At 44.8% G+C, this 26,200-nt stretch overlaps 1 protein-coding gene and 2 long non-coding RNA genes across 4 annotated transcripts in view; 1 reads left to right on the top strand and 2 right to left on the bottom strand.

The window, feature by feature from the left end:
• LOC125100385 (uncharacterized) overlaps positions 1 to 26,200 on the bottom strand; it is a 270,547-nt gene that overhangs the window by 4,021 nt on the left and 240,326 nt on the right. Inside the window, exons 11-12 of the long non-coding RNA XR_007127524.1 lie at positions 5,856 to 5,989; positions 3,041 to 3,223 (exon numbers count right to left, since the gene is read on the bottom strand). This is a non-coding gene — a long non-coding RNA (uncharacterized LOC125100385). The remainder of the gene's footprint in view (positions 1 to 3,040; positions 3,224 to 5,855; positions 5,990 to 26,200) is intronic.
• Positions 1 to 26,200, top strand: part of SPOCK1 (SPARC (osteonectin), cwcv and kazal like domains proteoglycan 1) — a 516,740-nt gene that overhangs the window by 486,429 nt on the left and 4,111 nt on the right. For both annotated transcript variants that reach the window (XM_047730551.1, XM_047730550.1), the window contains 4 exons: positions 10,948 to 11,064; positions 14,522 to 14,743; positions 19,819 to 19,881; positions 26,001 to 26,138. In XM_047730551.1, the coding sequence (XP_047586507.1) occupies positions 10,948 to 11,064; positions 14,522 to 14,743; positions 19,819 to 19,881; positions 26,001 to 26,138 (540 nt within the window). The remainder of the gene's footprint in view (positions 1 to 10,947; positions 11,065 to 14,521; positions 14,744 to 19,818; positions 19,882 to 26,000; positions 26,139 to 26,200) is intronic.
• The window catches only part of LOC125100388 (uncharacterized), a 55,645-nt gene continuing 41,766 nt past the window's right edge, over positions 12,322 to 26,200 (bottom strand). Inside the window, exons 2-3 of the long non-coding RNA XR_007127528.1 lie at positions 16,965 to 18,513; positions 12,322 to 12,402 (exon numbers count right to left, since the gene is read on the bottom strand). This is a non-coding gene — a long non-coding RNA (uncharacterized LOC125100388). The remainder of the gene's footprint in view (positions 12,403 to 16,964; positions 18,514 to 26,200) is intronic.

Raw genomic sequence — 26,200 nt, 5'->3', positions numbered from 1 at the left:
GCCTTGTTAGATACTAGGTCTCTAAACAGGCAATTTTGATTAAAGACAGTCTTTCTAGCTCTAGAAATAATAGTGGCTACTGTTTCATCTCTGTGCCAGGCACAAGGTCCTCTCAGAACCCACAGGAGGTCCCGTGGGGCTGGGATACCATCTTCTTTTCTCCCTGGGTCTCTATACCCGTTCATGCCCTCAGGCTTCCAGAGTGGAGGTAAAGCTAGAGTGCATTACACAGTCTGAACGGTGAGAAGACCAGTGAGTCAAACACTGAACCTGGCAGGATTTAGGATAGCTTAAGCCACCCTTTATGGTTTCTGGAGGCAGTTCCTCCTCAGATTCTGCTGTATCTCTCTGGATTGTCTGTCAGTTTGTCTACCAGAAGGATGAAAGTGAAGATGCCAGGCCATGTCTTCTCCAGGAATCCTTAGGACCATTCTGTTCTGGCCTCAGTCCCACATGGGAGTTTTCAATACCAGCTCCAACCTCTACCATCTTACCTGAGACTCTGGCAGCCCTGGAGGCTCTACTGGACCTTTGTCCCAAGAAGGGTGACATCCCATCAGTCCATATACCCATGTCACCATCCCCTCTGGTTGAGGAGAGGGAGCAGTGGTGAGAGGAAATAAACTAAGAAGAGCTCATGTATCTCTGTATTTGGCCAGATCTACCTGGTCCCCCACCTAATTGTGAACGAAGGTACACTGGCAGCCCAAGGTTCCATACACGTCCTAGACCATTAGGATCAGATCTCCAGTCCCAAGCTTGGCATTCATGTCCTCCACAAATCTTTTGCAGCTTCCTGGCCCATTAAGTAACAATATAAGTGTATTTCATATTTAAGAGTAAAAATATACATGTGTGTACTGATGCCTTAGGTGGTGAAAAACATAAAAGCTTAAATTACATTCAGTAATGCCCAGATTTGAATGCTGAATTTGAGTGGGTTAAACTGGACACAAAAAAGTGCCAAGTAGGTGTGGAGATGCATCTTCTTTGTGCCCTAAAACAACATTCTCTGCTTAGTTGGTTAAGCATCTGACACTTTATTTCAGCTCAGGTCGTAATGTGAGCATCCTGAGATCAAGCCCCATGTCAGGGTTGGCACTGGGCATGGAGCCTGCTTCAGATTCTCCCCTCCCTTTGCCCCTCCCCCTTGTTCCTGCTCTTGCTTTTGCTCTCTCAAAAAAAGGGGGGGGGTTTGTTTTCTGTCTCTAAAACCTCTTGCAGATTTAGGTTTATATATTAGTGTATTAGTCCCGGTGTTGTCAGTGCTACTTGGTTAGAAGATGGTCCTTGAAATGCATGTAAGCATTTATATAATCTCTAATATACTGGAATATCTTTAAACAGATATACAGAGCACTTTACATTTATATGCATTTATATATGTTTGATTTTTATATATGTTTGTGATTTAGAATTAGATCTGTTCATGCTAAAGTTGGTGTGTTGAATCCAAGCAGAGCTAATCTTAAGTATAAATCAGCTTTAAAAATCAGTCACTTCATTCAAATCGGCTTCCCCATTATTTCGAAGACGTATCTTCTGAGCTATCTTCTCCTTTTCTAAGTCCTTCCTGCACTTAACCTCAGCTGAAGTCCTGCCTCCTCTTGGAAGCCTTCCCAGATTGTCATCGGTCGCTCGAGCTACCACATGAACGAAATCCAAAGTGACTGCCTCTTTTCAGCGGGATGACCCACCCAGGGACTGATATCACCAACCCATCCCCTTTTCCAGGGCTCTGGCCATTGCTGCTACTCTAAGAAGTTTAGGCTGAGCCTGTGTCCCACAGCTTGCCCCAAAGCACCTGCCATTGCTGATTTTAGGAGAAAAGAGCAGTTGTCATTTCTCTAATTGTGTTTTTATTAGTCAAGGGCCATGAGGCCTTGCAGTGAAACTGTTTTCTACAGCACTGCTAATCTTTTCCAGATTCCCATGTAAGGAAATGCCTACCCTGTGCTAAGGAAACACAGGGTGAAAGGCAGGGTTGGCATTTCCAACCAATGGTTTGCACTTCCACCTTTTTTTTTTTTTAATACCCTGCAGTATAGAAAAGGCTATGGATTTTATCTGAAGCTTTAAAAGCTTATTTCATCTAGCTAATCTCCCTGCTCTAGATTATTCAGTGGGAAAAATAAGTGTTACTCTGCTAATGCACATTTACAAATGTTGTGTAAATTCTAAATGTATTTCTTTTTCCAGATGAAGGATTATCATTCGAATCAAGGGAAACATTAAAGTCTCCTTAAATCAGGTTACTAAGGATAGTTGTAATGGGGTTAATGGGGAAATGTATCTATCTTTGCTTGTAGGTTCTACCATTAATTAGTTTAACTCATTTTCCTCCAAGTTTCATGTCAGTATTTTAAGCTCTTGCAAAGACTGCTTTTTAAGAAGGACTTTATTAGCAAGCTTCTGAATAAGGAGGCCCTAATTCCTTTGCTCAGCCCTGTTTTTGCATAAAATGGTACGTTCTCCCAGGACAAGAGAACATGCACATAGGCTGGTGTTTTAGGCCCTGAAAAGTAAAAACTGGATTTACATGTAATAACACAATTTAATTTGAGCCCGTGTAAGTTGGCTCAGATCTCTGTTAGATGATCTCCAATTAGAAATGGGGATTCACCTCATCTAAGCTGTAGAAATCCCCTGGGGAAACCTCAGTTGTCTTTCTGGTCACTAAATCGGCTTAGGCTGGGAGTTGATTACCCCATTCAGGCTCTGTGAGTTCCTCAGAAGGGAAGGTGGGTGTGGCTGCCTGCTGGATTTCTGAAAGCTTAATCTTCCCAGCAAATCCTCACCGCAACTAGGTGAGGTTGATACTCTTAGGATCCCTCTCTTACCTATTTAGAAAAAAGAAAAAAAAAAAAAGAGGCCTGGAGAAGAGCAGAGACTTAGGTGGAGAACAACAGCTCAGGCACTGAGAGCTGGGAATCCAACCCAGGGCTGTCAGACCCGAAAGCCTGGGCACTCAGCCACAGGACCACCGGCCTGTCTGCATGCCGGGGAAGGAGTGCCGGTCTGCTCGGACTCAGGCACGCACCTCATGATCTTTATCTGGTGGAAGAGGCTCCAGGCCTGCCGGGGAATGGGAGCACGAGCAGGGGCAGGCAGCTGGGGTTGTGGAATGAGAGCCCATCAAGTGACCTTCAGATTCAGGGACCTGGATTTGAATCTCCATTTTGCTGTTTGCCATCTGTAGGACCTTGGAGATGTCACTCAACCTCTAGAAAAAAAAACAGAGGAAAATCACACCATCCTGGCTAGCTTCAGGGAGACATCTGATTTGAAAATGCCACACGTGTGATCTTGATTTCCATACTTTGCCCTCTGGTGGATCACGGGGCTGCCCCCTGTCCGCCAGGAGCTCCGGAGTGCTAAGTGCCTTCCAGTGCAGTCTTCCCATGATGCTCTGAGCTCCCCGTGCTGCATCTGCCCATGAGGAAGCTGCAAATGGGAACAGTCACTCGGCTGCTCGCAGCTGGCACGGTTGAGCAGACCTCGCTAGAATCAACCCTCTCCTCTGTGAGTTCCAGTTTACTAGAGCGTATGTTCCCGGGGGATGGAGCCTTGCTCCCTTTCCGCTTGTTCAAGCTCCCAAAAAAGGGCAGCATGCTGCTTATCATTTCGGCACACATCCCTAGCCCTGGGCCACTTGCTGTGTGCTCAGCGTGCCACCCCAGGCCCACTATGGAGGAGGAGCCTTCATGTCCCTGAAGATGACATGGCGTCCTTGTGGTCACTCCCATCCTGGCTCTGCTCACCTCTAATCTCTGCCCTGAAGAGGGCTCGGTGGACTTCCTACAGGAGATGCTAACTGCGCACACTCACTGCGCACTGATGCAGTGTTGCTCTAAGTAATTAAGCATGATAGCACCTAGGAGGGCTGAAGGAGATTACTTTCAAAGGTCTCCATTTCTGAGAAGGACTCCCGGCCTGCTCCAGAGGGACCCCCTGGTCTGGCCCAACTCCTTAATTACTTTCAGAGGCACTAAAGTTCAAATTAAATTCTAGCTGTTTTCCTATTAACTTCTTCCGGGACCCTGAGCTAAGCATTGGGTGAGGCCTGGGTGGCAGAAGGCAGTGGGTCCGTGTGACAGGTGGCGTGTTTCCTTGTTTGGCTCTTTAGCTGAAGGATTTCATGAGTGCCAAGTGTCTGCCAGTAATTGGTGCCCTGGCAGAGGTTTACAGGTGGCCTACAATGCTTGCCTGTTGGATTTGCCATTTTCAAACAGCCCCAATTGGGTGTTCAAATGAGGCTCCAGGTAGGATTTTAACATCCAGACACACACACACACCCTCAGTCTACTAGATACTAACACTCTAGCTGTGAATACAGAATTTCTGTCCCTACCTGCACTTTTTATCATCCAAGTATGTTTCATCCTTCTGGTTGTCTCCTTGCCTTTGGCTTTTTGTCTAATCCTCCAGGGGCCTTTATAGATGGTCCTCATCCCTCCGAGTCCTCAGTAAGCCAAGAGCAGCCTGAAAGACCAGTTCCCACCTTTGGGAGCACTTTTCTTTTTTTTTTTTTTTTCTTTTTTAAGATTTTATTTATTTATTTGATAGAGAGAGATCACAAGCAGGCAGAGAGGCAGTCAGAGAGAGAGGAGGAAGCAGGTTCCCCACTGAGCAGAGAGCCCGACGTGGGGCTCGATCCCAGGACCCTGAGATCATGACCCGAGCCGAAGGCAGCGGCTTAACACACTGAGCCACCCAGGCGCCCCTGGGAGCACTTTTCAAAGAAGCTTGGATTTCCTGGCTCCTGTCTGCCCCCTTCTAGAACCATTACCTGTTTGAAACGTCCTCATCAGCTTTTTGCTGGCCCTTGGCTTTATCTGAAGGAGACAGGGAAGATGGCGCCATGGTAGCCAGGGGCAGGCTGACCCCTCACTGGTGCTTGAAAAGAAGCCTTCCCTCTCCCTCAGGACCTACTGGCCAGGCTCACTGCCCCACAAGCAGATACTAATAGATGAGAGCATCCTTTCTTCCTTCCTCAGGGCCTCACCGGGTTGCAGAAACCCTGGGATAGCTTCTCTGCCCTCTCGTATTGGCACCAGTGCCTCCTTTTCAAGCCCATCACTTGGGTCACTCATTCTGTCCTCCTGTTTTGTTTGAACACTGTCTGCATTCAGAGCCAGTCTAGCCCCAAGCGCCTTAAAGCTCCAGGCCTCGGGTGGAGTGGAGAGATGGTGCCCCGGTGGAAAAGCGATCCCGTTTTCTTCCCTGGGCTATCTCCCTTCCACGGAGGCCATGTGTGCCTTATTTACACTTGCTGATTGCATTTTGTTCATATTTTCCAAACAGACAGGAGAAGTCCACTGGGAGAGCACCAAATTACCTGGGCCCTTCTCTGCCCAAGCGCTGTGCTTTCCTGGGGAGAAAGCTGTCTTTTTGTACATTTTGGAGTAATGTGCAGTGGCACTCTACTTTTCTCTAATGAAGCCCCAGCGGCTGCACATGTGATCCATGCTTCTGGGAGCATAACAGGAAGGCTGCGCGCTCCTTCCTCAGGACCGCTGTTCTCACGCCAAAGCTAATGAAAGCAGAGCCTAAATTCATCCCCGTAATACACAGCCAGCTGCCTCACGTGCATCATTGGCAGAGCTCCCTTTACATGGGAGGGCCTGATGTTTTGATTTTTTCCAACCCAGAAAATGGACCCAGTCAATTAGTTGCCTCAGTTAGTACTGGTTCCCCACCAGCCCAGTCAATGCAGGGAGCCGGTCCAGCACCCAGGGGCGGCCCGGCAAGTAACAGCCTGGATCCAGATCCTGTCCCTGTCCCTAGATGACTGTGCGACTTAGGGAGCTTGCAACCAGGCTGTTCGTGCATTCCTGTTTCCTTTTAATACCTACATTTTGAAAACCTACATATCCACCCTTGGTAAGTGCTGAGAATACAGGCAAAGGAAATCATCGTGCAGCTTTTCTCTTCAGGAGAAGGCAGACATCTGTTGCAAGCCGAATCCTGTGGACTTGTACTGACCCACCTACAAAATAAGTAAAGGAGAAATACTATTTTCTGTATCACAAGCATCTCCTGAGGCTTGAAAAGAAGTGCACGAGGATAAAATGGTAAAGCGTTGTGCAGACAGTTCAGATATGGGAAGAGGAACTTAAATTTGTTAAGTCCCTGCTATACGCCAGGAGCTGTGAGCTTTCTTTTGCGGATATAACCATATTCCATGCGACAGTGCTATGAGCTGAGCTTTATTATGCCATTTTGCAGACGGATAAATTGAAGTTTGCAAAAGGCAACAAGAGGGTCATGTTATGTAGAGTTAGTAAGTATGTGTCGAGAGCATTCCTCATGCTGGGTACTGGCTGCCCAAGATGATGGGCCTTAGGAGCTGAGCCTGACTCGGGGCTGTTTTATGCTGCTACTCTCTAGAAGGGAAGAGGGCCCGTGAAGGAGAAAGTACGGGTGTGATGAATGCCACCCAAGGACCGAGACGCTGAAAGTCCCTAAGAGGGGAAAATCCTCCCGTGAGATCTGATGAAGAAATTGGCATTAGCAAGACAAGGAGAGTAGGGTGCTCAGGATGGAGCAGCATCTGGAAAGGACGTGAGGATGGGGTCCAGAGCCCAGGAAAGAGAGGAGGGAGACCAGAGGTGGCCCAGGGCACCGTGATCAATACACAGGCCACAGGAAGGGTATGGATTTGCTGGCAGAGGGTTGAGGAGCCTCTGAGAAGGTGAAAGTGGGGAAAAGACAGGAGATCAATTAGGATCCCGATCCAGCCTTCTTGGTGGGAGGTTCTGGTGGGGATGATGGGAGTGGAGACAGTGGAGCCAGCAAGAAAGTGGGGAACCTTCTGTAGGGATCTGGGACACTTCCCAGGTGTGTGCTCTACAGACAGGAGGGCCCAGTAGTGCCATTTGTGGCCCACACTCCAGCCATGCCGGAACAGACTGAGATCCTGTGAAAAAGGTGGGGAGTAACCTGTGGGAACAAGCAGGCAACACACAGTCCATGAGGAACAGGAGGCCACAGCGACACTCGGGTGGAAGGCAGGAGGGGAGAGGAGGAGAGGTAGGGAGCAAGAGGACGGGCTGGCCTCATTCACTCTGGAAGCTAACCCAGTGGCCCAGGGGATCAGGTCCTAGCCTTTGTGAACTGAGTCCTCTCCCAGGACAACACTCTCTTTTTCTGAGGGTGCTGAGGCTGGTGGTCTGAGTACCAGCTTCTGCCACCAGGAGGAGAGGAGAGCTCAGATTCCCATCTTGAGAAATCACAAGGATTGCTCCACCTCCGGACACCAAGTGAAAATGGCAGGTGGATTTGGGTATATAAAGGTTTTCTTTTTCCCCAAAAGTTATTTTTCCCCAGGAAGGAACTGAGTGTGTGGGAGGTACTCTTTGAGTTCCCCATTTCTGAAAACATCAATCCTCCGTTCATCCCTTTATCAGGGGCTCTGATAGGCCTCTTAAAAGGCAGGCATCCTCCCCCACTCCCCAACCCCCCACTCACTGCCAGCGTTTCTTTTGTGGCTAGAATCCCCAATCTGAACAAACAGTGCTCTGCTGGCTGTCATCTTTATTTTTTTCTCTGGGATGTGTCTAGCTCCAGGCCAGCTGGGCCAGACTTTGTCCCCATGAAGACCATTCAGTGGAGGACACAGCAAGTGAATAGGGCCCACTAATTGGGTGAATAGGGCCTCCTATCTCTGTCCAGGCTTTCTGATCTCTCTCCACTCAAGCCAAGGGCGTCTCGCTGGTGCACTTCTCCCTGAGTGACACATTGGCTCTTTGGAGATTCCAGTGCCTGATTCCATCAGCCATCCAGAGCCTGTGTACTTTGGAAAGCCTGTGGGAAATTCAGCAGTCTTCTAAAGATATAGATTACCTGCACATCTGTCAGGGTTTAGTTAAACATGACTGACTAATTTATCCTGCAGTGTGAGACGGGGATTCATTTCCTTTGCAAGTTGACTTGGCAATTTTCTCTGCTCAGAGAACATTTAGAATAGATGGTATGCATGGCAATTGAGAAGAAATAGATGCTATTAATTTTCCATTTTCAAATGTGAGATTGACTCTAGAGCCCACATCCCACTCCCATCAGGAAAACAGACCACATCCTCTCTTGATTTGGGCTGCTTGGCATCTGAAGAGTCATGAAAGTGAGGGCTCTATCCCGAGCTTCCAAGTTGGGGCTGTCAGCCGGCATGTCCGTGTGGATCTGCTCCTGGGGTGAGCCCATGAGTCCCAGCCCCTTCCTGGCTGTGTGCGTGGCTTAGCAGAAGATTCTGGTCCCCGGCTTGAACAGGTATGGGATCTTCTTCCTCAGCCCCTCTTTACACACCAAAGGTGGTGGGGTGGTGGGGGAGCTGGGGGAGGCATTCCCCTGAGCAGTTGAGCATCTGCCTCTTGGTTTGGCCTCAGGTCACATGATCTCTCTCCCCCTCCCCCGTGCACATATGCGCCTGCCCACTCTCTCTCTAAAACACACAAACACAATTGAAAAACACCAAAGGGAAGGAGTAGAGGTATCAGATATTAGGATATCATAAAGAACCTCCAAAAAGTTGGAGTTCCCAAAGGGATAGCTGATGTCATCCTCTATCTTCCGACACTTGGGAAACCCTCTGTAGCTCTGCTGTCCCCCATGGCGTCCCCACCCCTGGTGACTGTTTGGCACATGATGGGGGTGGGTGAGATCAGAACACTGCATTTTAACTATTTTACTTACGTAAATTATTGTTCATATAAATAGGCACATCTGGCTAATGGCAACTGGACTGGATCGTACAAGTATCTATTCTCCCCAGTCTCTTATGTGGACAAAGCCAATTTTGTGCAGGCGCATTTGTCTTCCTGTTTTCTGAGTGCTGTGATGAGTGCTCTGTGCGTACCTGCAACCCCTCCATTAAATCGTAGCTGGCACACGCTGAGCAATTGTTATGTGCCATATTCTTTGTAAGTCCTTCACATACTTGGTCTAACTCATGGCCACATAGTGGTATCCTGGGTTTATGGAGGAGGACACCGAGGTGCTGAGAAGTTGAGACTTGTGGGGTCACCCAGCCAGGCAGTGGTAAAGCTGGGAGTCATTCCAGGTGCTGTGAGCCCAGAGCTCTTATGCTCTGCGGCCAGTGAAGACAGTTCTGGGTACCATTTCCTGGCTGGTGTCTTAAGATGAATCATGGCCCGGTTGTCAAAAGCAAGGTCCTTAATAGCATGCATATAAAGAATGCATACATTCCATGCCTGGCAGGGTGTAGATCTGGGTCCTGACTGGAATGAGGAGAGTGGTTGGGAGAGTGGTTAGGGGAGCACTAACACTCCACAGACCCAGTCTGGATCTGTTTACCAACTCCCGCCCCCACAATGGAGAGTCAGAAAGACCTTTACACCCGAGGTCTGGGAAGTTTGGCTCTGTTGTTGGTCAAGTTCCAAACACCAGGCTAACTAAAGGTGGGCTTTCTTAAAAGCAAAAATGTAAAATGTAAAAATGAGGGGAAGATCTGTATGATACTATTCTCGTCTTTGGGAGACAGACAGGGGCTGATGCCTTCAATTCAGTGAGAGTATGCATTGACTGAAGGTTGGACTGGACTTTTGGGAAGACTGTCTACTCATTCATCATTGCCCCCATGTCTTTCAGTAGAGAACCTGACGCTGGCAGTCTCTCTAGACCGGTAGAGTCCAGCCTTAATCTACATCCCATCAGCTCTGTAAGATATTCAGGACTTGGCTCTGCTTTTTTTTTTTTTTTTTTTTTTTTTATTCGACAGAGAGAGAGATCACAAGTAGACAGAGAGGCAGGCAGAGAGAGAGGAGGAAGCAGGCTCCCCGGTGAGCAGAGAGCCCAATGCGGGGCTCGATCCCAGGAACCTGGGATCATGACCTGAGCTGAAGGCAGAGGCTTAACCCACTGAGCCACCCAGGCGCTCCTTGGCTCTGCTTTTTAATGGTGTTTTGCTTGGCTTCTGTGCTGTCTCCTGTAGGTTTAGAATTTGGGAAAAGCAACTGTTCTGGGTTTGTGTCTTTGTCCCTTCTTATTGGGATTTTGGTCCCTTGGGTTTCCAGTTTCTTATCCTCCAGATGCCGAAGGCTGGTTTGTCTGCCTCTTAGAGGTGGATCACTGTCTGGACTCATCAGGATTCTTTATACCCAGAATTAGGGTAATATGTGGAATGAGGATGTATCAGCCCCATTTCCAACACCACTATTCCTCCTTTGGGGATTTTCCCCCTCAAGCCTCACTTCCGTACCCTTGGAGACCTTCCCAGAGTATGCACCCCTCTACCCAAACATCCCATTTTGGGTTTCTTCTTGTTCTCAGAAGCAGTATTCCTTGGCTCCAGTTCCTATCATCTACCCTAAAAGGTGAGCCTCATAGTCAGAGTTGGGCTGTGTGCCAATAGAAAGGACTCTTGCGTGAAGGTGGCATGCATCTGTCTCTAGGGGAAAGTCAAGTCAGCCTGCCACGAGGCCAGCAGCATAAGCCACGCGCACAAATCCCAACCTTGGGCTAAAGCAAAATTGATTGTTGTTATTGGGAACTCTTGGTGTGCCAGGCAGCCTCTCGCTGAAAACCTCGACTCTTCCTGAGTGTTGATCTCTTGGCATGAGTTTAGTGGAAAATACGATCTCCAGCAAACTGTACTAGCGAGTTCTGTTGGGTTAGCAAGAGAGATCTGTTAGTCTTTGGAGGCCAGTTGCACAACTGGGAGACTTAGCGTTGGTTTTACCAGCTCGGAGGCAGTCCAGATTCAGTTCTGAGCAATGCTTCTTACCCCAGGGAGTCCCGGCTTTCTGTCGTGCTCCTTCCCTGTGACTGCAGCATCTTTGGGTGGTTTTCCAAGCGTGGGGAAAGTGCTGCACTGCGCTTGGAGAGGGGGGTTAGTGTTGAGCACGGTTCTGCAGTTGGCATTGCATGTTGAGAGCTAACAAGAGGAGAAAGTCGGTGGACTCACTGTTTCTTCCTTTTGCTTTTCTGCAGCCTGCACAGATAAGGAGTTGAGGAACCTCGCATCCCGCCTGAAAGACTGGTTTGGAGCCCTTCACGAGGATGCCAACAGGGTCATCAAGCCCACCAGCTCTGATGCAGCCCAAGGCAGTAAGACCACTCTGCTCTCACTAATTTATTCCATTTTATGCACCACATTTCCTTAGTTACTAGACAGTGTTGATTTAACAGTAGCCTTTTGGTGTAATCAAAGAAACACTATGTCAGATGTACACCACTTAAAATATTTTCTTGATTCCCAAGCATTTCCCCCTCCTCCATGAAACAACTTAATTTTTAAAAGTCTGGCTACAAAACTCTCGTGTATTTAGGATAGAGACTTTGGAAAATACAAAAAGCTATTTAAAAATTCACCACTTTAACCACCATAAGCATGTTGTGGCATATACTTGAAGTTTTTTCCTTGCCACACAGGAGAAAAAAATCTGTGTCTTTGTACATGCATACAATATACACCGCACCGTCTGTCTGATGATCGTCAGTCACTCAGCAGCATGCTCTGGCCTCCTGTGTTTAGTGTTGCACTTTGTCATAGCCACCGAGAATTTCAAGTTACAGACAGAATGTATGTAATCAGACCTCGATTTTGGAGCACTGAAGTCGTTCCTAATGTTCAGCTCTTATAAGCAACTCTACCAAACATCTTCAATGATGTCTCTCCCCCTCCATCAGTGCGTTGTCAGAGCCCGTATTCAGAGCCTCTTCATAAGCTAAAGAGAAAACTCAGAGTGGGCCAGCGTTTTTGTACCTTGAAGGACTCTCTCGTTGTCTTGAACTCAAAAACGATGAGCAGTAGCCTTCTCCATGCTGTGGCCCAGTCGCTCAGAATGACTTCCCAACAACACAGTTGTTCAAATATCTGGACTTTGGCAACTGTTGGGATCCAGAGCTCAACCGCTCTCTGGTCTTTGGCCAGAGTCGGAATGATCACCTTAATTACAGGTTATTCTTTGTGGCTGGTAGCTGTAGATACTGGTAGAGAATACTGATCTAGGGGACAATTCTTTTGCTAGTCTGGATATTACAGTTTAAGGGAAAGATAGTGTCCGCTTCTCAGGATCTAAGTATCCACAGAGTGGTTTCAGGTGGTTGAGTCTATGGGAAAGGAGGAGGAAGATAGTTTCTTCTTCCATTCTTGCCTTCCTCCTACCATTCCTGCCGAGGCTTCCTTGGAAGTTTGTGGACAATTAATTCACAGATGGTCTAGAGGAACTTCTCCTGGGGATCTTCCTGGAGCAGCCAGGCCTTTGGGCTTTCTGAACAACCTTTCCAGGAAGAGCAGATGGCTGTGCAGAGAGTAGCTCCTTACACCCTCCAGCCCCATGAGACTCCTTCTGCAGACAGTTGGGGAGCTAGCAAAAGACCTGCCCTTGGCCAGAAGCAAATTGAGTCCCCAAAGAGGCTTTTAGGTTTGATGTCCTGAAGGAACTGCAGTGAAAGGAATAAAAAGGAGCAAGGCTTGGTTAACCCATAAGGCCATAGGAGGGAAAGATGTTTTTATCAGTTCAGGAGTTGTGAAGAGGAAAGCATGGGGCATTAGAAATCCCACCTGCTTGGGGGCAATTAGAAGGGCTGTGTTCTGTTCTGCCCTCTACTTCTAGATACCAGATGCAGGTGCCTTTTCCTTAGAACTTTCCAAATGGGTGTTGGGGAGGTGGGGCTTGACCTTCAGACTACTGCCCGACCAGCATGGCATGTCTCTTGGCTGGTCAGTGAGCAGTGAGCTTCTCTTGGTCATGTATTAAAATGTTAATGTCCTATAAAATTGATGCATATTATGTAAAATATTCCATCTAAAATAGTGGAGCCTTTTAGTATCAGAGTAAATGATTTTGCTTTACTCAGCAGCCCCTAAGGACATCCCCATCATAGAGATGGTTCAATCATGACCTTCAAAGAAGAGGCCACATGATGTCCCCTAGTATCCCTTGAGAAGGGAATTTTTTCTAAGACATGTTATAAGGTGTCAGTGGGAATAAATTTTAAAACTGATTTTAATGTTTGAAGGGCCAAACTCTGCAATAGTTAGAGAACTTCCTTCAACATCTGCTTTTACTAAGCCCTTACTACATGGCTGCATGGGCCGAGGCTACTCAACATGGTGTTTGCCCTCAAGGAGCTTAGCATCTGAGGAACATACTGACAGGAAGGGGAAGCAGAGGGTTCTGGAATAGCTCAGAGGTGGAGGTGCTACACTTATTTCACTGGTTTCTGGACAGTGAAGACCCTTTTGTAGGAAACCAAGGCTTTCAACAGTTGGTAGTGTGCACAGAAACCTGCTGAGCAGGGAGTGGGCAGTCAAGCCCATCAGGGCCTCAGCTGTGGCTGCTGTATCCACCCCTCCCTGCACAGCCCATCCTCAGGCATGGCCCCCATGCCGGCTGGATGTCCTCATGGTAGGAGGATCATGGGAGGCACAGGCAGCCCCAGGAGAAAAGGGACTGAGAATGTAGACTCAGGCCTGGGGCACCTGCCTGGGAAGCCCAGCTCCACAATTAGAGGATCTTGAGCAAGTCACTTAAGCCTTGAGCTTCCCCCCCCATCTGTAAAGTAGAAGGAATACAGTGTTTTAGAGGCTTTTTGGAAGGATTCAGTGAGATAATTAAAAATAAGGGGCTTAGAGGACTACCTTAAATAACAGAAAAATGAACTTTTATAGTAATTTTCCTGGGAAAATAAAACCATTTCTACCAATCCAACTATGGAACAACTTGAAAGTGCATAGTGCTTTTGATTCTGAAAGCAAGACCAATTTTAGATTTGGGGCAGGCCTTCTCTGGGGGTTGTCTACAGTAGACTCAATATCCTGAGTGTTAAGCAAAGTGTTATTATTCTAGTGCGTACAGTTCCCATTGTGGAAACAAATAATTCTTTAAGAAAACTACCCCTCCTCCCCCAGGGAAATAAGAAAGAAATTATTGTCTGAGTCAATTTGGATTCCATATCATATATCTCTTGAGGGGACGGTAGAGAAGAAGAATGGGGAACAGAGGCAGATACCTGGCTAGTTTTCCCATTAATGTCCAGACAGCTTGGATTTAACAGTCCTTTGGGACATAATCAGTGCTTCTGGATTGTGCTATATAGTTTCATTTCACTGCCATCTTTTTTTTTTTTTTTTTTAACAATAGTTTCTTTTGTTTTGGTGATTCAGGTATTTTCCCCTAAATACAAAAGTGTAGTTTGCAGAATTACAAGTTTTTCCTTTTACTCACCAGGTTTATATTCTTCCTTTTGGGCATACCCTGTTTTAAGCAAGTCTGGTAAATGAAAACTCATATTTACATCCCAGATAAATTAGTGTGGGGGACTTGTTCCCTTTGGGACATAATTTCCTCAAATGCTGACTTCTGTTTAAGAGCATTTTAAAATATTTTATTTAAACCCCTACTCCAACATTAGTATTTTCTAGTAGGGTACCCCTGAGACTCACCCTTGGAGGGTAAGTGCCTCAGGAGGGGAGGAGGTGGGGGGGGTGGTCCTGGGCCTCCTCGTGTCAGCCCAGATCAGGCTTAATGGCTGCTGAGATACACCCTTCTCTCTGCAGGATTTGACACCAGCATCTTGCCCATCTGCAAGGACTCCTTGGGCTGGATGTTCAACAAGTTGGACATGAATTATGACCTCCTGCTTGACCACTCAGAGATCAATGCCATCTACCTGGATAAGTATGAGCCCTGCATCAAGCCTCTCTTCAACTCCTGTGACTCCTTCAAGGATGGCAAGCTCTCCAACAATGAGTGGTGCTACTGCTTCCAGAAGCCTGGAGGTGAGACGGGGGCGGGGGGGGGTTGGTTCCTGATGCTCAGGGCAGCCACACTGGGTGCCGAAGGCCTGTGTATCACATACTAGGGAGGCAGGTGGAAGTCATCAAGCCAAAGGACATGGCTAGAGAGTAAGCAGTCAGCTGACAGAATGCCAGACCCAAAGGCTCTTTTCTTCTCACTTACTTTATTTTTATCATTGTATATTAGAAAACCCAAGAGCATAACTAAAGGGCCCATTACCTCACTCCCCCTTGGAGGAAATCTCTTAACCATCTCATACCTCAGCGTTTACATCTGTAAAGGGGGTGTAGAAACCTTTGCTACATCATTCCCAAGGTCACCGTGCTATCCTTTCTCCGAGGAATACTGTACAAATAGCAGAGTACCGTAGTGCCCCTGGTCACACGAAGTCTCCTCTTGTCAGAGAAAAGCCTCTTGTCAGCCTCTCTAGGGTAAATACAGCTTCCTCCTGAATCTCATAGGCAAGGATTTCTTGGTTATACACTCTAGCTCACTTACAAAAGAGATCACATTTGAGGAGTATGGCGAAAGAACGCAGGAGTATCTCACATCATGGCAAGTCAGAGGACTGAGTTCCCCTACGGCCTCTCAGGAATGCAGAGGCAGGAGCTCGGAGTCTCTGGGAGGTGCCGCATGGTCTGGCTTAGCTTCCTGGGCTTGTGCACCCAGGTGTGGTGATCCACAGCTAGCTGGACTAGCAGAGAATGGCTTATATCTGAATCCCAGTCCCACGTCCCCAAGCTGGCTCAGCTTGAGTCGGGGATCATGGATAATATACTCCGAGCATGGCTGTGGGAACCCACCCACAGGAACGGAAGAGGGCTATGAATATTATAATTTTAAAATTATATGCATGTCTGTGCCTCTCTGCATTCAGAGTCACTGTACACACAGAGCAGAAAATGTGAATCATTGCAAAGGGCACTCAGTATCAAGTACATGTATCTGCTGATAGGACTACAAGATACTTTCCTCAAAGCAGAATTACTGGTCGTAGGGCTTGTGCATTTTTTTTAAAAAATTTTTTTTTTTTTTTGACAGATCACAAGTAGGCAGAGAGGCAGGCAGAGAGAGAGAGAGAGAGGAGGAAGCAGGCTCCCCACTGAGCAGAGAGCCCGATGCGGGACTTGATCCCAGGACCCTGGGATCATGACCTGAGCCGAAGGCCAAGGCTTTAACCCACTGAGCCACCCAGGTGCCCCGTGCATTTTTAATTTAAGTATTACTTCCCATTTCCCTCCCCAAATGGTTGTACTAAGTTTTACTCTTACAAAGAAATACCTAGGTCTCTGTGTGTCCTTTATGTTTTTAGAGATTCTCCCTGAATGGAGGACATTAGTACTGTTTTGGTCACATGTCCTGCAAATACTTTTATCCCCCAACTTTGACTTGGTGCATTTTTGCTAGGAAGAAATTTTTCAATTTAATAATGTAAAGCTTTTCCACCCTTTATGGTTTTTTTTTTTTTTTTTTTTTTAAGAAAGAACAGGCAGGGGGCAGAGAGAAAGGGAGAGAGAATCTTTTTTTTTTTTTTTTTTTAATTTGATAGAGATTACAAGTAGTCAGAGAGGCAGGCAGGAGGGAGAGGAGGAAGCAGGTTCCCCACTAAGCAGAGAGCCCTATACGGGGCTCGATCCCAGGGTCCTGGGATCATGACCTGAGCCTAAGGCAGAGGCTCTAACCCACTGAGCCACTCAGGTGCCCCTCCTTTATGGTTTTCTAGAAGCCATAAGGCTTATCATAGGCTTAGAAAGGTATTTTGTGCCATGAAATACTAAAGCAATTCTCTTGTGTTTGTGTTTTCATCAGTACCTTTTGGTTGGTTGACTGGGTCTGTTGAAATCCTGTATTGCTTTAGATTTCTTCCGTGTGTGGTCAGGTAGGAGCTGACCCCTGGAGAAGGTTGTTGAGTTACCTGTCATTAGTGACTAAGCCATCTTCCTCCTCTAATTTGAATGCTTCATCTATTGTATGTAAAACTTCTTCATGTATATTTTTCTATCCCTACCTCTAGTGGGGCCACCCTCTCCTGCCACTCATCCTTCAGGGTTTCCTGGATATTCTTATGCTTATTGTTATGGGTCTTAGTAATCTAGGGAGAATTGATAGCTAGGTAATACTGAATCCTTTGACTCTAGGACAGCATCTGTCAATCAACGGAGGTGCATTTTTAAGTTTTGTTCTCCCACATACTATACTTACCTTGTATTTATCTTCCTTGTAAACGAAATTGTTTTTTTTTTTTTCTATTGTAGTCCCTTGCTGGGGGTTGTTTCAGGATTAATTTTCTTCACAGCCACCTTACTAAATTTTCCTTTTGTTGGTAATAATTATTCTGGTTGGTTTCCTTTGATTTTTATCAGGTGTGCCATCGTATCCTCTGCAAAGTGATCATTTTTTTCTTTTTCTATCTCCTTTCTCTTTTCTCCTCCTGGCAGCTGCTACTTCCAAATCAGTGTTGACTAACAGCCTTGTTGTTATCCTAACAAATACCTGGGTCATCCAGTACTGGGTACGAAGATGGCTTTGGGCTTGAGTTCATACAACCTCATGCGTCTGTAGCCAGAGTTCAGGTTTAACCTGAATAAGTAAGCTAAGCCTTATGCTAGCATCTCCCTTAGAGCTCTGAGTGCCAGGACCTCGAGAGGAAGGCTGCTGTCCTTAACATGGGACAGATGTGGTTACCATGCCATGTGGATGTCCCTGGCTGGGCCAGCCTTTGAGCAGTGGCTGAAGGAGGCCAGAACCCTCCTCACATGGCACACAGGAGAAGCTGAATCAAGGACAATTGTCCGTTCATTGTAGTTCCTTTTTTGTTTCTCATTGTGGCATTTCCCTCTCTTTTTTTGGTTGGGTTCCCACTGCCTCCCTCCTTGACCCAGAACTCACATTTCTTCATTATTTCCTATTGATTAATATATGTATTCAAGGCTGAAATTCTCTCCAAGGCACTCTTTTAGCTATAGACCATAGGTATTCCATACCTGGTATTTTTGTTAGGATAAATGTGTAGATAATCTACAGTTAAGGCTGAGTCCCTCTCAGGCCCCAGAAAGTTTGGGAGCGTACTTTATAATTCTCCATGTGGTAGTATTATTTGTTGTCTGGCTTTGATGTTTTTTAGTGTTCTGTTTGGGTTTTAGAACTTTTTTTTCAAAAATTGTCACTGGAATTATATCCTGTAAAAAAACAATTTTTTTTTTTTTTTTTTTTTTTTTTTTTTTTTAGTACAGAAAGAAAAGTGCTAAGTAGAACTTCCTGGAGCCAGAGTTTGTTATACTGCTATCTTTAAACATGATTCTCCCAGTACTGGGTTTAGCTGTACAATAATGGAAACCATTTCCTAGGACATGTCTTAGTTTGGCTCAGTCTATTTGTAGCCCTTTTCCTGGGGACATGTCATGCATTTTTATGCTGTGGGATTAAAACTTTGGTTCCATTTGATTAGTCTTCTTGAAGGAGCATCAGTAACCTGGATGTTGAGCCTGAGTTCTGCTGCTTCAGATACAACCTTCATTCCTTTCAGTGTTTAATTCTGTCCTTGAGTCTTTGTATCTGCATTGGGCTCTGGTCTCACAGTGTCTCTTTCACAAGCATCCTTGCCTACTTGGAGGAGTCTTTGGTAACTTGTCATCTGCTCAGCAGCCAACGTTTTTTCTGTTAGAATTCTTTATCTGGAGTTTGGTCTAACTCTTCACTGTTTTTCTCGCAGCAGTTTCTTGTATGTCTCAGCCTGATTCATGTTTCCTTGCTGAAAAAGAAGCAGAATTTTTACAATTACCATGGGACAGTTTGAGGAACTGACACAGTGTTATGTGAATGAAGGTGACTTGTACTGTCTTGGAATAGTCTTCCAAATGCCCTGTGGTTTCACACAGAGATGACCCTTTCCAGTTGCAAAATAGGAATAATAATGGTACCTACTTTGTGGGATTGTTGTAAAGATTAAGACAAAATTCTAGAACATTTTCTGGTACCCACGTCCTAGTAAATGCTACCTTTCATCTTCAAAGATGGAATTTATTTCCCTTTTCCTTGTTTTCAGTTGGCCATCTTTCTCCAATACTCAGAAAGCACCTTAACCCCAGAAGTAACCAGATTTTATTAGCTTTTCTCAAGGAACAAGCAGCAAGATGGTGTGGTGTGCAATGCACAGGCTAATAGATGTAAAGAGGTACTCGGGTACATACTACAGGTCCCAAACTTACTTGGACAGAAGTAGTGTAGGGCCCTTGAGCACAGAGCAGAACCTTGTCAAGCCACAGGGAGTGCATGGCCAAGTCATGGTAACACTCAGTATGGGTGCAGCCATATTCCTTTAAGCTCAGAACAGAGTCAGGTCTCCAGACTGGAGAACTGCACACTCCCATAGGCCCTACTTAGCCATGTGGCTCCCACTGTATCAGTCCTTCACCACAACAGGTGTTTCATAATTGAGGACTTGGAGGCTGAGAGAGATTTGCCCAAAGCATTCCACTGTGAGGTGGCAGAGCTGAGAATTAAGGTCTTCCTTTTCTCTGCCTCTTTGCGTATCTCGGATAGCTTCAGAGTTGGCCCTTGAGGCCCGTGTTGTCCTATCCTGGGGTAATGAGCCAGAAAATCTAAAGTAGCCATTCTAATCCTCTTTCTGTCCTACAGCAAGGCCTGGGGTACATCAAGTATTTGTCACCTTCCCTCTGGTTCGCGGCTCCTGTGTTGCATTCAGAACATTTAACCACTAGGAAGCTTGGATCCTGGTTCTCAGCTGACTAAAATGTCTATTGCCAGATCACCTAGTTGGCACCTGGCATTTGCTTCAGTTGAGGGTGGGCAGAAAAATTAATATACAATGCAGGTAGCCCCCAAATACTATTTAAGTACCTCGCAGTGTAAGATTTTTTCTTTTTTAATTAGTAACACTAATGGCCTGAATTTGTTTTGCTGTATAATAACAGCATATGGAGTAATTCCAGTCCCAGGTGTGTCATTGTGTACATTTCACATCAAGAGTGGAGCCAATCATTAGAGATTATGTCCCACACCATCTGGAAACTGACTTTCATAAATTATTTTTTAGGTCTCCCTTGCCAGAATGAAATGAACAGGATTCAGAAACTGAGCAAGGGGAAAAGCCTGCTGGGTAAGTACAATTTCGTGTCACTCGTTTAAACAACTAATTAAACCATCCATGTCTCTTGTAATATTGAGCCACAGCAGTGGTTATTCAATTAGGTACCTGCGTTTCCTGAAAGAAACGCGCCCCTTCATCCCCAGACAGCTGGCCAGAGGTAAGTTGAGGCGAGGGAGCTGGTTGAGAAACGCTGCCTCCTCCCTTGGCGGGGCGGGGGGGGGGGGGGGGGGGGGGGGGGACTAGTGGGCGGGGCCCCAGCACCATGGCTACCTCCAACTCCTCCCTGATGTGGTCTGGAAATTCCGGAATTACTCCCCAGATTAAGTTGTCTGTGGAAGGAGGAGGATGAGCTGGGCCCTTTTCTGGTTCAAAGACTTTAGTGTGCTTAAATGCATTTCTTGGTTTCGCCCGCATAATAATCCGTAGAGGAAAGCATAAGACTCTTCAGACAGTGTACATTTCTCTGTCTGAATGTTAACCGTGTTTTTTTCCTGGACCTGCCAAGCTGGGGCTGAGGTAAAGGTAACAAAGGCCGGCTTGTCGAGGTGTCCCTTGCAGCCGCATGTCCTCCTTCTCCAGCACTCAGGGGGCCTCCTGGCAGAGAGTGGTAAGGCTCATTTGTTGGCCGAAAAAGGAGTCTGTGTTGCTTTACTTGCTTTTTAAAAAGAGAACTGACAGCTGCAGTACAGGAATTCAGAATTATTCTTGTTAGCCCATAAGCAGCAGGTGCCTTGCCTAAGCAGCTTGCTGTTTCAGATGTGTACCTATTTACTGGAAGGAAACGGGCCAAGTTTGCTGCAGCTTGTCAGAAGTAGGCTGTCTGTGAACTCTGGCAGGTTTTCCTCCACTGCTTCTTGGGTCACCTCAGAATCCCTAGCTTCTCCTTCATTCTTTTGAAAGGTATTCACTGGCTTGCCTCAGATGTCTCGCTTCTGATAATGCCTGCTGTTCAACTCGGAAAGATCCCCGAAGTTGTAATTCTGACCTGGGTGGACCCAGGTTCTAAAAAGACAAAGGCATCTTTCTGGGGTGAAGGCCAATGGCTGGCTCCCTCCTTCTGTAGGTATTTCCAGCGAAGGCCTTGTGCTCACCTATGTGATGTCTCCATGCTGGCGAGTATTTGGGATTTGAGTTTTGTACCTAAGGTGCACAGGTATAGCATAGTATAAATCTATTTTTAAAATTTTATTTTCATTGGCTATGGATATCCTCTGAGTGCTTTGTTATTTAATAATAAGACATTTATAAGTTACGGAGTCTGAGATAAAATGTCTCATCTTCTGTCTTCCCTACAAAGTGCCTATCTTTGTCCTATCATGAATCCCACCTAGTTCTAAAGCTTACTTTATCACATCTCCCCACATACAGAGATTATTCTGGCTGACTCCTAAAAAACACCATTGACCTTATTTTTTTCATAGGGAAATCTCCTAATATAATACATGTGTTTTCAGGGGCATTTGAATTTAAAAAACAACCTCCCATCAGTTATAGTTACTGCCTCCTTAGGAAGAATGGTAATTCTATTACCTCATTGATTTAGAGCAACACCTCCTTCTCACCAGCCTGGAGGCTAAGCCCAGGATCTGGTTTTCTTTTTTGTCCATCAAGTGCTGTTGTTTTCCAATGGTAGCACTAGGAGAGGGGTCAGCATTTCTCCAGCTTTCTAGTAGGTCTTCTCCTTTGCAGACCTTGATTGAGAATCTGTTCACAAATCTCTCTGCCTTCTGGTCATGGGAATCATATCTTGTTTTTGTTTTTCCTTTTCTGTCCTCCTGCTGTGCACTGGTGGAGATTTTGAGTGTGTGGGTACCAGCAGATTACTTATTCTTTAGGATGGTTCTCTGTGGTTATCTATTTGATCTCTGAGAGCCTGGTCATCTTAGAATAGCCTGGTGACCAGGGTGTTGAAGAGTTGTTGCCACAATCAGCAGGATCTGAGGTTAAATCCAGTTCAAAAGAGTAAAACCATTGCTTCCCATGCTACACTTCCTTCTGGAGTCTATCGTTGAAGTAAATTAAGGAGCAGAAAGCCAGAGAGGTAAGCAAACACTTTGCCTTCACACCAGTGTTATTACTCTGGTCATATTCAGTAGTATTTTCCCCATAGAAGAGAAGTATGCAATTATGAAACACACACACTCTAAGAAAAACCAAAACTGAGAAACGGAGCATTCAAGTGTGAGGACAGAGGTATTCTCAAACCATAAGTTAAGTTTACTAACCCCAGACTTACTGAAATGCCACCAAAGGATTTACTCTATGGAAATGAAACAATCCCAGAAGGAATTATTTAGATCCAGTTGTGGAGAAGAAATAAGACATGCTGCTATTGACCTATAGAAATGTTCTAGAGCAAGAATGAGAATTTCAGACTGTTGGGGGGCAGTGAGGATAAAAGGTGGTAAGCTTCTAGTTTATTCTGGAAGAAAAGAAAACCTAGGTTAACTTGAGCTCTTATTGTTGAATTTCCCACAGAGAAAGAGAGGCATAACAATACTGGAAATAGACTATAGAGTTGTTAAACCTATAGAAGAAAAAGAAGAACATGTGTATCTGTAATCACAAGAAATGTAAATGGACCAAAACTCATTATGAGACCAATTTTTACTTTTAGAGGTAAAGGTAAAACCATCACACTAGAAGCTGAAACTAAAAGATACTAAAGACTCCTTTTCATAAAAATCTGATCTAGCAAATGCTTTGTCTTGAATTCTATAAACAATTCTATAAACAAAGAGGTGCCGAAATGTTCCTTTTTCTTTCACCATATTATAGTATGCTTGCAACTTTAAAGCAAAAGAGAATTAGAAGAAGGAATCATCATACCTACAATTGTTATCAGACATATACCTCTTGAAACTTAGCTCAGGTAGACGGAAGAAATGAATAACCTGATTAATTAGCATTCATATATATGTATTCCTGTACATAATCAGGAAATGTATTGTCTTTTCAAACACAATGGAGTATTTGCTTTGGATTACGCCACCAAAGAAAACTAAACAATCCCCCAAACCCCACACCTGGAGGGGGCAGGGGGAGAATATAATAAAAAAGTACAATAAAACAGAAGTAAAAGAAAATGAAAATTTTGTGTACCAAAATCAGAGGGAAGCAACTAAAGTGAAACTTACCTTCAAATGCATTAAAAAAAAATAGTAAAAGTTCTAATTAGAAAAGCTTTATAGGAATATTATGAAGTGAAATAATCAAGACTAATGTAGAAAACCATGAAATAGACAACTCTTTGGCAATTGGAAAGGTTCAAATACTGTTATGAATTTGTAAGTGGGAATGTAACTTCAGATATAAGACGCTGTTATAAACTTGTGACTTTCAAATTTCAGCATGTATTAGAACACTTGGAGGGCTTATATTTTTATATATACAAATATATATTGTATTTATATTATGTATATGTATGTATATATATACATATACACAAACACACACACACATTATTATATTATTATTTCTAGGCCCTTTTCTCAAAGTATCTGATTCAGTAGACCTGGGGTGGGGCTCACATACTTGCTTTTTTCTAAGATGTTTCCAGGTGTAAACCAAACTCAGACGTACATTAAAAGGATCATTTCCATGATCAAATGGGATTTAACCCTGAGATGCAAGGATGGTTCAAAATACATCATAGTAATAGAATCTGGTATCTAAACAGACACAGAAAATACATTTGACAAAATTCAACATCAATTTGTGACTTTGAACACAAATTAGATATAAAAAGAACAAACCTCAACATAGTAAACACCACATACAACAACCAACATCATACCCAATGGTGAAGGGCTGAAAGCTTTTCCTCTAAGATCAAGACTAAGACAAAACTACCCACTCTTAACACTCTTATTCAGCATAGTACTGCAAGTCCTAGCCAGTACAGTCAGGCAAGAAGAAGAAACAAACGGCATCCAAGTTGGAAAGGAAGAAGTAAGATTTTCTTTGTTTGTAGCTGCTGTGTTTTAACCAGCGAAGTGAAAGATGTATACACTGAAAACTATCTGACACTGATGAAATAAATCAAAGAAAACACAAACTAAAAGGAATCCCATGTTCATGGATTAGAAGAATTAATACTGTTAAAATATCCATATGACCCAAAGCTTTCTACAAATTCATTGCTATACCTATGAAAAGTCCAGTGGAATTTTTTGCAGAAATAGAAATAACAATCCTAAAATCCATACAGAACCACAAAAGACCTCAAATAGCGAAAGCAGTCCTGAGAAAGGAGAACAAAGTAGGAGACATCACATTTCCTGATTTCAAGCAAATTATCAAGATATAGTTACCAAAATGCCATGGTGGCATCAAAACAGAAAGATCAAGGAAACAGAATCAAGAGCCCCAAAATAAATTCACGTATATAAGGTCAACTTAGACTTAGTAAGGGAGCCAAGAATACTCACTGGAGAAAAGACAATCTCTTCAATAAATGGTGCTAGGAAAATTGAATGTATATAAAAGATTGAAACTAGATCTCAATTTTTATGAGTGGTAGAAGATAAACTCCAAATGGATTAAAGACTTAAATGTAAGAATGGAAACCATAAAACTCTGAAAAGTAAACATCGGGGAAAAGCTCTTGGACACGGGCCTCGGCAATGATTTTTTGGATGGGTCACCAAAAGCACAAACAATAAAAAATTACGGAAGCTTCTGCACAGCAGAATTATCACTAAAATTAAAACCTAGAGAATGAGAAAAGGATATTTGCAAACCATGTATCTGACAAGGGCTTAAAGAACTCACACAATTCAATAGCAAAGAAAAATCGGATTTAAAGATGGGGAGAATATCTGAATAGACATCATTTTTTTAAAGATTCATTTATTTACTTGAGAGAAAGAGAGTAGGAGGAGGGGCAGAGGGAGAGAACCTTTAAGCAGACTCTCTACTTAGCATAGAGCCTGATTTGGACTTGATTTCACCACCCATGACATCATGACCTGAGCGGAAACCAAGAATCAGACACTTAACCAACTGAGCCACCCAAGCACCCCAGAATGGACAACATGCAGATGGCCAACAGGTACAACAAAAGATGCTCTACATCATTAATCACTAGGGAAATGCAAACCAAAACCACAATGAGATAACCACCTCACACCTGTCACAGTGACTATCATCAAAGCAACAACAGACAACAAATATTGGTGAGGTCACAGAGAAAAGGGAAGCCTAGTGTGCTGTTGATGCAAATGCAAACTGCTACAGCCACTATGGAAAGGAGTATGGAGGGTCATCAAAACATTTAAAATAGAACTACCCTGTAACCAAGCAATTCCACTTCTCAGAATATATCCCAAGGAAATATCATATCAAAGAGATATCTGCACTCCCGTGTTCATGGCAGCATTATTTACAATAGCCAAGAAATGGCAACAACTTAGGGGTCTACCGACAGATCACTGAATAACTAGTGTACGTGTACACAATAGAATATTATACACCATAAAAAGAAGGAAGTCCTGCCAATTGTGACAACATGTAATGAGCTGGAGGACAAGATGCTAAGTGAAGTAAGTCAGACGAATAGCGTACAATCTCACCTATATGTGGAACCTAAAACAACTCCTAGACTAGTCAGACTGGTGGTTACCGTAGGTAGGGAGAATTGGAGGAAGGTGGTCAAAAGGTACACACTTCCAGTTACAGGTTAGGACTAGGAATTTAATGTACGGCGTGAGGACTATAGTCACCACTGCTGTGGTACATATTAAAGTTGTCAGTAGCAAATCCTAAGAGTTCTCATCATATAGGAAAGATGGATGTTAATTAACTTGACTGCAGTAATCACCTCACAGAGTACATAAGTTTTGCTGTACACTGGACATTCCACAGTGCTCCATCTCAATCCTGTCTCCATAAGACTGGGAAACTCTTAAAGGGAAAAATAAAAACTCAACCACGAAGGGATCCTATCTCACCTTGAGCCCATCCAGGACCCTGTAAATCTTGACAAAGCAATAACCAGCTGCTCCATTCCCCCTGCTAGCTCTGCTGGATATTCCATCTGATGTGTTAAGCCCTCTTTTCTCTCTTGGGGACCATTAACCCTGAGTTTCTGAGCACGTGGATTCAGTTTGGACTTTGTCTTCCCTCAGGAGTGTTCATCCCTCGGTGTAACGAGGAGGGCTATTACAAAGCCACACAGTGCCACGGCAGCACGGGCCAGTGCTGGTGTGTGGATAAATATGGCAACGAGCTGGCTGGCTCCAGGAAACAGGGCGCCGTGAGCTGTGGTGAGTAGAGCCTTCTGCGTCAGCCCCACAGTGACCTCTGTTGACTGGCAGGTCTTGACTGT

Source organism: Lutra lutra, chromosome 5, assembly GCF_902655055.1.
Source record: "Lutra lutra chromosome 5, mLutLut1.2, whole genome shotgun sequence".
Lineage (NCBI taxonomy): Eukaryota > Metazoa > Chordata > Mammalia > Carnivora > Mustelidae > Lutra > Lutra lutra.
Note: the sequence above shows the minus strand (reverse complement) of the source record. Positions and strands in the feature narration are given on the sequence as shown.